We start from the raw sequence: 10,137 nt of genomic DNA, 5'->3' as shown, positions 1-10,137 counted from the left end.
AGCATGATCTCCGCAGACTCCTTCATGTATTTCCCGAAGGACAGTTTCCGCCTCTGCTGGCGTAAGGCATCTTAGGTATGGTAGGTTAAAACCTCGCTTGTAAAGTTGGTCATTAATGATCAAGTAACGGGTAGCCTTGTATCGAATCTGCTTAGCTTGGACTTTGTCATTTGGAAGGGTGCCATGAGCAAGGAATCTATAAATCGGGGTAATCCAACTATCTCCTTGTTGTAAGTTGCACATTTCCGCAGCCATGGTGCTTGGTGCTGCCAACAATTCGATCTGAATTTTTCTCCTAATCTTGTCTTCCACCGCTGAGGCGAGGCGAGCCAAAGCATCTGCATGACTGTTTGCCGCTTGAGGAATTTAGGTGATCTGGTAGTGGAAGTGCTTGAGCAATAATTGTGTTTGTGCCAGATATGCTGCCATGGAGCTATCTTTAGCGTCAAAGTTGTTGGTGACCTGGTTAACCACCAATTGGGAGTCACTGAAGATATCAATTCGTTTAACCCCAAGGTGTTTGGCCAAACGTAAGCCTGCTAGGAAGGCTTCATATTCGGCCTCATTGTTCGACGCCTTGAATTTGAAACGAAGAGCATACTCCATCGCCATTTTGTCAGGGGTCGTAAGGACTAGTCCTGCTCCACAACCTTGGTGGTTGGACGAGCCATCAACATATAGACTCCATGCTGGGGTTGTTGGTTCTATTTTCTGAGTTTCCGAGGGTAATGAAACCACTTATTTAGGCGTAGAAACAATGTCAACAGGATATGTGAAGTCGGCTGTGAAGTCGGCGATGAAGTCTGCCACTGCTTGGCCATTCTCAGCTGGCTTTGGTTGGTAGGAGATGTCAAACTCACCCAATGCTATCGCCCATTTGATCATTCGTCCGGAAGTGTCAGGACTTTGGAGTATCTGTCGAAGATGATGATTGGTAAGCACGATGATGGAATGTGCTTGGAAGTAAGGGCGAAGTTTTTGAGCAGACATGACAAATGCTAGAGCCAATTTCTCAATGTTGGAGTATCGTGTCTCCACATCTTCTAAGGCCTTGCTAGCGTAGTAGATAGGCCGTTCAACATTACCATCCTTTCGAATAAGAACGGAACTTACTGCTGAAGCTGATACCGACAGATAGATAATAAGAGTGTCACCAACCTCAGGTTTGGAGAGCAAAGGGGCTTTACTCATGTAGTCTTTGAGGTTCTTGAATGCCTTAGCACATTCATCAGTCCATGTAATGTACTTCTTACTTCCCTTAAGTACTTTGAAGAAATGAGCACATCTGTCTGTGGCCTTAGAGATGAACCTAGTTAAGGCTGCCACCTTGCCAGTAAAGCTCTGGATGTCTTTTGAAGTTACCGGTTCCTTCATGTCGAGGATTGCTTTGATTTTCTCGGGATTAGCCTCAATGCCTCGTTGGCTTATCATAAAACCTAAGAATTTGCCAAAGCCTACGCCGAAGGCACATTTGTTGGGGTTCAACCTCATTCGATACCTCTTCAGAATGGTGAAAGTTTCAGATAGGTTGGTGATGTGTTGGTCAGCATGTTTGCTTTTGACTAGCATATCATCAACGTAAACTTCCATGCTCTTCCCAATCTGTTCAGCGAACATTGAATTGACCAGTCTCTGATAAGTCGCTCCTGCATTCTTTAGGCCGAAAGGCATGACTTTATAGTAATATAGTCCTCTGTCAGTAGTGAAGGCTGTGTGTTCTTGGTCCGGAGGGTTCATGAGGATTTGGTTGTATCCTGAGTAAGCATCTATGAAGCTCAGAAGTTCACACTCTGCCGTAGAGTCTATAAGTCTGTCTATGAGAGGAAGAGGAAAACTATCATTCGGGCATCCTTTGTTTAGGTCGGTGTAATCGACACACATTCTCCACAAGACATTTTGGAGCAGGAGAATTTCCTTGGTCGGATTCTTCTTAACAATGACAACATTTGCTACCCACGTTGGATAATTGACTTCGCAGACGAAGCTTATGCCTTTGAGTTTTTCAACTTCTGCCTTCATTGCCTCGTACCGTTCAGCGTCATAAGATCTTCGCTTCTGTCTCACTGGCTTGGTTTTGGGGTCAATACTTAAGTGATGACAGATGATATCGGGAGAGATGCCTGGCATGTCCTCGTATGACCAGGCGAAGACCTCAGTGTTCTCTTGCAAAAAAGAGATCAATGCCAACCGAATAGGTGGTGACAAGGTGGTGCCAATCTTCACCATGCGATCCGGATAATCTTTTGAGATAGAGACCTTCTCCAACTCTTCAGCGGGTTGTGCTTACTGGGTGAAAGAGTCATCTCGATGATCGTCAGGTTGACTGTTGCCACCGTGAAGATCTAAGTTGGTTTCGTCTGGGCTGGTCTTTATGACTTGGTCATGTATAGAAATGGTTTCCTTGGGCACAAGAAAGTGTTGTTGCTTGACCGAAATGTTGTAACATGATCATGCACTAAGTTGATCTCCTCTGATGTAACCATGACCATAAGGGGTTGGAAATTTCATCAACAACATATGTGTGGATACCATGGCCTTGAGATCATTGATGCCTGTGCATCCGAAGATGACATTGTATGCCGTTGGGCAATCAACCACCAGGAAGTTAGTGGTAATGGTAGATGTGTAAGGGCCTGTACCAATGGTGAAAGGTAAGTGTATGCTCCCCAAAGGTTGCACGATATCACCGGAGAAGCTTATCAGAGGGGAAATCAAGCGATCGAGCAAGTGTTCAGCTACATTAAGTGCCCTGAAAGCTTCAGCAAACATGATATTGACCGAAGCCCCCGTGTCTACCAGGATTCGTCGTACCTCAAAGTTGGCTATGTGAGCTTCCACGATGAGTGGGTCGTTGTGAGGGTAGATGATCCATCTTTCTTCCTCAGGGTAGAAACATATTAGATCCCAGTTAGGCTTTTGATGCTTACCTCCCCTGATGTCTTCCACGTGAAACACTTGGTGGCCAGACCTTAAAGCACATTCGCTATTTTTCATGGCCATGTTGGAAGATTCAGATATGGGTATGCCACCACTTATGGAATATATCACATTCACCTGCCATTGGTTACGGTTACCCCTTAGAGGGTGACGGAGGAATTGATCAATTTTTCCTTCACGTGCCAAAGCTTCAATATGATCACAAATGGTGATACACTTATCGCCGTCATGACCGTTATGCTCGTGGTAGCAGCAAAACGTGCCTGTGTTCTTTGTGGGCTTGTAATCCGGGTGTCTTAGCTTTGGCTTCGGTATCAGGTGTGCTATGCTGGGGTAAATGGCCACGCATGTGGCGTTAAAAGGTGTGTATGCCTCATACCTCGGGGTAGGCGCTGTCCTGACACGTGCTTGACCCACTGTGTTGACTGCCTGGGGTTGGGGATTATCATGGCGATACCCTTGATTATCGTGGTATTGTCCCTTACTCCTTGAATTAAAATGAGACTGGTGAGGATGGAAATCTTTCATTTTGCCCTGAGATTGATATGTCTTTTGACTTGGCAAAGTATTAAGTAAGGCAGGGGGAGGCACCGCTGCCGTTTGGAAGGTCGAGGTATTCTCATTTGGTTGGATCTGGCTTCCACTCCCTACTTGCTGATAAGGGGTGGTTGTGGGGGGTTTCCCTTAATATGTCCTTGCCTCAGCGGAGGCATGGTTGTAAGCTTGTGCCATCACCTCAGAGTAAGTCTTCTAAGTGTTGGCATTGATCATGTACTTGAAGAAACAATCACGTAGGCCTTAAGGGCGGTTTTGTCATATGCCTCAGCGCAGCGAGAATACTCATGGTTGAAACGACCCGCATACTCTCGTAGTGACTCGTCCAGCTTCTGGTGAATAGTGTACAAGTCATCTGCAAAATGCAAGCGATCGGTCTGGAATATGTGTTGAGAGACAAACAGTTTCCTCAGTTCCTCAAATGAGTCTACTGTCTCAGGTGGAAGATGGCAATACCAGTTTAGAGCTCCGCCAGAGAGGGTGGAAGGGAAGAGAAGACATCGCTATTCGTCGGTGTGCATCCGATATGCCATGGTGGACTCAAAGAGGTTAAGATGTTCAATTGGGTCATCCCTTCCAGTATAGAGTTGTAAACCAAGCTTTTGTTTTGTCTTCGTTTGAAGGAGGTGTCGATGATCCTCTTTGTGAAAGGGCCAGGCCTGGGTTGGTTCTAGTCAGGTATCTCGGCCTGACGTTCGGCCTTCAACTTGTTTACTTCCTCAATGAGCTGTAGGACAAGGGGATCTTGAGTGGAGTCATGTGCCACTGGGATTTTCTTTCGTAAGTCTCCATCGCCTCTTGGAAGTAGGAAAGTTTGAGTAAGGGCGTGTGATTTTTCCTTGGACTCGTCGTACTGACTTCTAGGGCGAGTCTGTCAGAATACCTTAGAGTCCCATGTACCTTCGTGTTCCTCTAGGACATGTCATTCATTCCCTAGATTGGCAGCCGGCCTGGGTCGTGAGAGGGGACCAAGTCTTTCAGAAACCCTTGGGTCATTGATCTTCGAGCATATGTGGAGGGGATTCTCTCGATGTTGCTTTAGGAAGTCTCGGCAGTCACGATAAACGGTTTTCGATCCTTCCAACCCTTCTGCAAGGAGGTGTCTTCCTCCACTTCTTCTGCTTCGAGTCGAAGCAGTTAGGTTGAGATAAGTCTCACGTTGATCAATGTTTTGATGATTAGCTTGCTCCTCATCAGGGATACCCATGTCGAAGGAAGGTGACCCTCCGTGTTGGGGGGCACCCAAATGATGGTTGATATCCACAGGGGCAACGAGCTCGCATGTTTGAGTACGCCTAGTTTCATGGAGCGTCTGAAAGAGCTTCTCATACTGTTCCTGGAGGACTTCATTCTTCATTGCTATCTTGTTGTTCTGAGCTTCTAGCTCATCGACTTTAGCTTGAAGAGCAACCCTTTTTCCTTCATTCTTTCGTTGCTTCGCACTAGGTGCAAGAGGGGTGTCATTCTGTGTGCTATGGCTTCCCTCGCTCCCCATGTTGAAGAGGGATGCCTGGTAAAAAAAGAGTGTACGAATGGTGGAAACCAACTTGACACAGCTGAAGAGAGTTGGAATAAGTGTCGTTTCCCACAGACGGCGCCAAATGTTGATGCACAAAATCAGTGCGGACTTTGGTACAACAGAAAGTGTTAAGTTTGTGACCTTCGCTAGATTGCTCCGGTCACTAGTATGGATAAGTATGTAAATGGATAGAGATAGGGAAGCAAACACAAGATGTATGTGGTTCACCCAGATTGGCTACGTCCACGGAGTAGATGAGTTCTCATTAATTGTGAAGGGGTTACATAAGTACATAGGTTCAAGCTCTCCTTTAGTGAGTACAAGTGAATGATTTAGTACAAATGACATTAGCCAATATTGTGAGAGAATGATCTCTATTTATAGAAGAGAGTTTCTAGTTTCATTCTAACATTGACACGTGTCGTGTTATGATTAGCTTCTGATGTTGACACGTGTCGCGCTATGATTGGCTTTTGATGTCGACAAGTGTCACACTGTGATTTGCCTCCTGGTTGGAGGGAAACTCTTTTGGGTCCTTGACAGTATAACGTTGACCGGTGCTCAGTAGTTTCGGGATTGGTCAAGTATGGTACAAACACGTATCAAAAATTAAAATGTACCAAGAAGTCAAATGGACCAAAAATTCAAATGTACCAAGTAACTAAATGTACCATTATAAGAGATGCATAAAAATAGGAAGAAAAAAGAGAATGCTAACGTGAATAGACTTCTAATGAAATAAAATTAAAGTACCAAAATTGTAGGGAAAATGTTTAATCAAATTTGCAAAAGGAATAGATGTTTAGTCTATGACATTTAAAAACGAGGTGTCTAATTCAAAACGTCCCTTTAAAATATGTTGTACCTGTTCCGGTCCGATCCGTTTCTTTTAAACCCGAGTCCAATCCAATCCCTTCAAAATTAAATCCAGCCCCGCCCTAGTTGTACCTAAGAAACTATAGAACCATTGACCTCCACCTGAAAATCAGGTACCAACCGCCTGTTTTAGCCATCCCAAGCGCTTGATCACAATCTCCCTCTTCACGGAAAATGAAAAAATAAAGCTGTGTTTCCTTTTCATTTCAAAACTGTCACATAGACTTACAACGGTAAAAAATGGCAAAAAAAACTCTCCAACTCAGTGTTTAGTTTTTCACGTGGAGCCGAGTCAGTTGAGATTTTATGAAAATTTACAAAAAATTATTGAAATTTTGTAGAGATCAAGTCAAGTAGTCAACCGTAGATCGAGACCTACGTCCTTTTAAAATTCGCAGCGGCGCCAAAAACTACCCGCGCAAAATCCAAGTAACCGATTAAGCGCGAAACCAGCAAAATTCACTTCCCGCCATTTTCGAGAGTGCTCAAATGGCAATGGCAATGGCAATTGCAGCGCCAAACCCTCTCTCACTCTCTCTCCCCCTCCCTCCCTAAAACCCACCAATCAGCGAGAGATTACATCTCAGAAAAAATGGATCTCTCCGACATAGCAAGGAAGCTCGACCTCTCCGACTCCAAGCACGTCATCCGACGAGCCGCCGAGCTCCGCCGTCTCTGCGACATCCAGTTCGACTCTTCCATAATCGGCGTCGTAAGCTTCTCTCAAAATCCCTAAATCTCTATCTGATCAATTTTCCCAACTGGGTATTTTGTTTATCGATTTTGCTTATGATTCGCAGGGCGAGGTTTGCAAAGCTGTGATTTGCTTAGAAATCGCCGCCACAAGGTAATCGAGCTTTGATTTTGCAATCGCGTTGGCTTTCAGTATCGTACTTTAATTTTATGGTTGTAATTGTTTCGGATTGAATTGGTTTACAGATCGGGGCTCCTATTCGATCGGAAAAAGGCGATAATGTTGAGTGGGATGTCTGAAAAGGCTTACACCAGATCCTACAATTCGATGCAGAATGGTCTCGGGGTCAAGTGGGTTTTCGATTTCTCATTTGTTTGTACCGATTTCGATGTGACTTTTCGGTTTAGTGAGTGGATACTGATTGTTGGATTGGATTGTGTGTTGTGGTGGTTGTGTAGGAACAAGCTGGATGTCAGAGAACTGGCAATTCAGTTTGGGTGTGTTCGGATCATTCCCTTTGTACAGAAGGCTTTGTCTCTGTAAGATTTGATTTCCTTTCCGCGATTCATTGTCAATCTCTTTCGGGTTTTGATGCATACTTTCATGTGTTTGCTTCATGGGGCTGCATATTACATGCTAGATGTTTGACAGAATGCTGCTGAGAGCATCACGTTCTGTTAATTTGTTAGGATGGCTCGATTCTAAGTGTAATTTTTATTCTGTTATGTTTCAGTTACAAGACTCGGTTTCTTGCATCGTTGCCAGCTTCTCGGCGTGCAAGTGCCGATTTCACTCGACCTGTGTTCATTGCTGTGGCATTCTATTTGTGTGCGAAAAAACACAAGGTATCCCCGTGACCTCTTTCTCTCTCACTTGGTTTCAAGGCAAGAAAGTAATTAACTCCGTTGAGCTTTTACTAATTACAGTGTCATACCTAATATGTTTGCAGTTAAAGGTAGACAAGCTTAAGTTAATTGAGCTTTGTGGTGCATCTGAAACTGAATTCTCTTCCGTAAGATAGAGCCTTTCTACCATGCAAGATTATCTTTTGTTGCCAACTACATTTTGTTTCTAGTCTTCACTATGTACATCTATCATATATGTGAGCTTCTTCTGCAGGTTTCGACTTCCATGAAGGACTTGTGCTTTGATGTTTGTGGGACTGAAAAGGAAAGGAAAGATCCCAAGGATGTGAAGGGGAACCGAGGTAGGTGTCAGTCTCTGAATTTATGTTATAACATTGCCATGGTGCATAACTTGATGTTTTGCCGTCATTAACTTATTGATTTTTCGCAGAGCTTCTAGATGTTTTGCCAGAGAAAAGGAAACTTGAGGATGGTGGCTATTCTTCCGATGAAGGAAACGAGGTACTGATAACCTAATTCTAATTGCTACATCGGTTCCTAGCTGAGCTGAAGGCATTGTTTATGGTTGCCCTTATATAAGCACACATAAACAGACTTGCAGGCTTCGTCCCTGCAACCTGTTATCATGCTATTTTTGTTCTTTCGGTTGGCCACATTTGATGGCAATCCTGCCACTACCTTTTCAAAGCAACTGGATTTTCTACACTTGAGATATATGTTAGAACTCTGATAGGTTCGCAATGGTTCACTTTTAATATCGTTTATGTTATTTTGGATTCTATGGCGACGGGTATTACCATCCATTTCTTTAGAGTGGACTCTGCCCGTACAGCATGAGGGAACAAATGATGTAGCTTTTGTTTTTCTGTTCTTGATCGGTCTACTTATCTTAACGATCCCTAGAGTATCCACCCAAGAAATGAAAACCATGGAATGTAACTGTTTGACTTTGATGCACTTGAACTTGCAGCCTTCGAGTTACAAGCGGCACAAAAAGATGGAAAAGCATGCCTATGAGGGTTGGAAAACCTCAGTCCTCACATCTAATAAAGAAACCAAGGCAAAAGTTTTGAATGCACTTCCTTTCAGATCATTTCACTCTGTACCAATCACGCACATTGACATAGAAAAACCTAACTATTATGTGTTTGCTCTTCTCAGTTCTTTGCAAGCGGACCAGACAGACTAGCCTAAACTTTTTGAAGGATGTACACGTATCCGAAACTCAGAACTTGGAGGCTGTATAGGATGATACATGTTTGCCTTGTATCAATAGAATTTTCAGCTATTTTTTTGGTTGCGGATGGCCATTGCTCGTTGAGTATCTTGGGTTGATTTATTTCACTCATTGGAGCTTTGCAATTTTTTATTTTATTTTATTATTTTTGGAAACCATAAGAATGCTCGTTGCCTAACACACAAGATAAACTAGGACCGCTCTTATGTTAGATGAAACCAACATTGTGTCGAAATGAATCAAAATGTAGAGAATTTCATATTTTTGTGAGATGTGCTTGTGACTTCTCAACATCAACTGAGACGATGCATCCCAACCGATATCCAACTGCGTAGATTTTGCTTTGATAAAATACAGCATCAGTCACGTTTATAGGGAAGGGCCTCCAATAGTTCTCTCCCGCTTTAGTGAAAGCCAACCTGCAATCTGCGCGGTACATTGCAACAACCACATAATTGTCACGATTCAAACTGGGATTGGTGGATAATATAACCTTTTGGACGTAATTCTCGTAGAGGTGAAACCTTGGGTTCATATCTTGGGCTTCGAACTCTAACGGAGGAAGATGAATGGTCTCTTCTTTTCTGAAAGGGTTCACAAGAGTTATGTTTATAGGTTGGTCCGCTAGATCAATCGTGGCCAACCAACCGTGGCTGGAGCCACGACATTCGACATATCTGACCGTAAGGCACAGGTAACCGAACATTCTCGTGAACTTTCCCTTCATTAATACTGTATACTGCTCTTGCTCGGTTTGTTGTCAGGCCGGTAGTTTCTACTCGTGATTGTGATTCTAATTTGAAAGGGATCAAGAGCATGGGAAGCACACCATAAGCATCCGTTGCGTTGCAAGATTATAGACTTTCGAAAGATAACACCATTCCTTGCAAACGGCAGCAAAGCGAACATGATCAATGGGTTCCAACAAGTTATCCAGAATTAGGAACGTAAGGGCTGCGGGAAGACTTGCCCATTTTGATATCGACATCGACAGGTTCCTCCTAACCCTAAGACGATGCTACATGCACATGACAACGCAAGAACAAAATTAGAAATCAATACAACATGCACGCATGATATTTTTAAGTTTTAACAGAACAACGTAACCAGGTTGTGCTTCTTAAACAATTAAGAAGCATGCCCGGTACTATCGTACAGGTCGTATTAGGCGACTTCGGCTCGTGTGCTAGTATAGATTGATGAGCAATTAGTTCAGTCGACAGGTCTCATTAGGCGACTCCAGCTGGTGTGCTGGTATAGATTGATTGGGCACCTGATTTTTACTTACATTACTGTTTAGATTTTGTGATTTTGGATGTCATACCTTTAGTTACGAGATATTGTGCCGTAATAAATTCTTGAGATTTTGCAAGCTACGGTAACTATTTTTATACTATACGTGGTAAGTATATTTTGGAAACTATACTTGTTTTACGGCGAACAGTTATAATGT

The 10,137-nt window shown here is 43.5% G+C and overlaps 1 protein-coding gene across 3 annotated transcripts; it reads left to right on the top strand.

The window, feature by feature from the left end:
- The first annotated feature begins 6,324 nt into the window (after positions 1-6,324).
- LOC103451820 (origin of replication complex subunit 6) lies at positions 6,325-8,954 on the top strand. 3 transcript variants are annotated; one of them, XM_008391249.4, is made up of 10 exons: positions 6,325-6,599; positions 6,688-6,734; positions 6,827-6,931; positions 7,040-7,120; positions 7,315-7,426; positions 7,531-7,593; positions 7,701-7,788; positions 7,878-7,948; positions 8,418-8,507; positions 8,609-8,954. In XM_008391249.4, the coding sequence occupies exons 1-10, from the start codon at positions 6,480-6,482 to the stop codon at positions 8,639-8,641; spliced, it is 810 nt and encodes a 269-aa protein (XP_008389471.2). In that variant the 5' UTR covers positions 6,325-6,479; the 3' UTR covers positions 8,642-8,954. The 3 variants fall into 3 exon arrangements, with proteins under 3 accessions (XP_008389471.2, XP_070667215.1, XP_070667214.1); XM_070811114.1 differs by having other exon boundaries at positions 8,418-8,516; positions 8,611-8,954; XM_070811113.1 differs by having other exon boundaries at positions 8,418-8,954.
- Positions 8,955-10,137: the final 1,183 nt, after the last annotated feature.

Source organism: Malus domestica, chromosome 13 (assembly GCF_042453785.1).
Source record: "Malus domestica chromosome 13, GDT2T_hap1".
NCBI lineage: Eukaryota > Viridiplantae > Streptophyta > Magnoliopsida > Rosales > Rosaceae > Malus > Malus domestica.
Note: the sequence above shows the minus strand (reverse complement) of the source record. Positions and strands in the feature narration are given on the sequence as shown.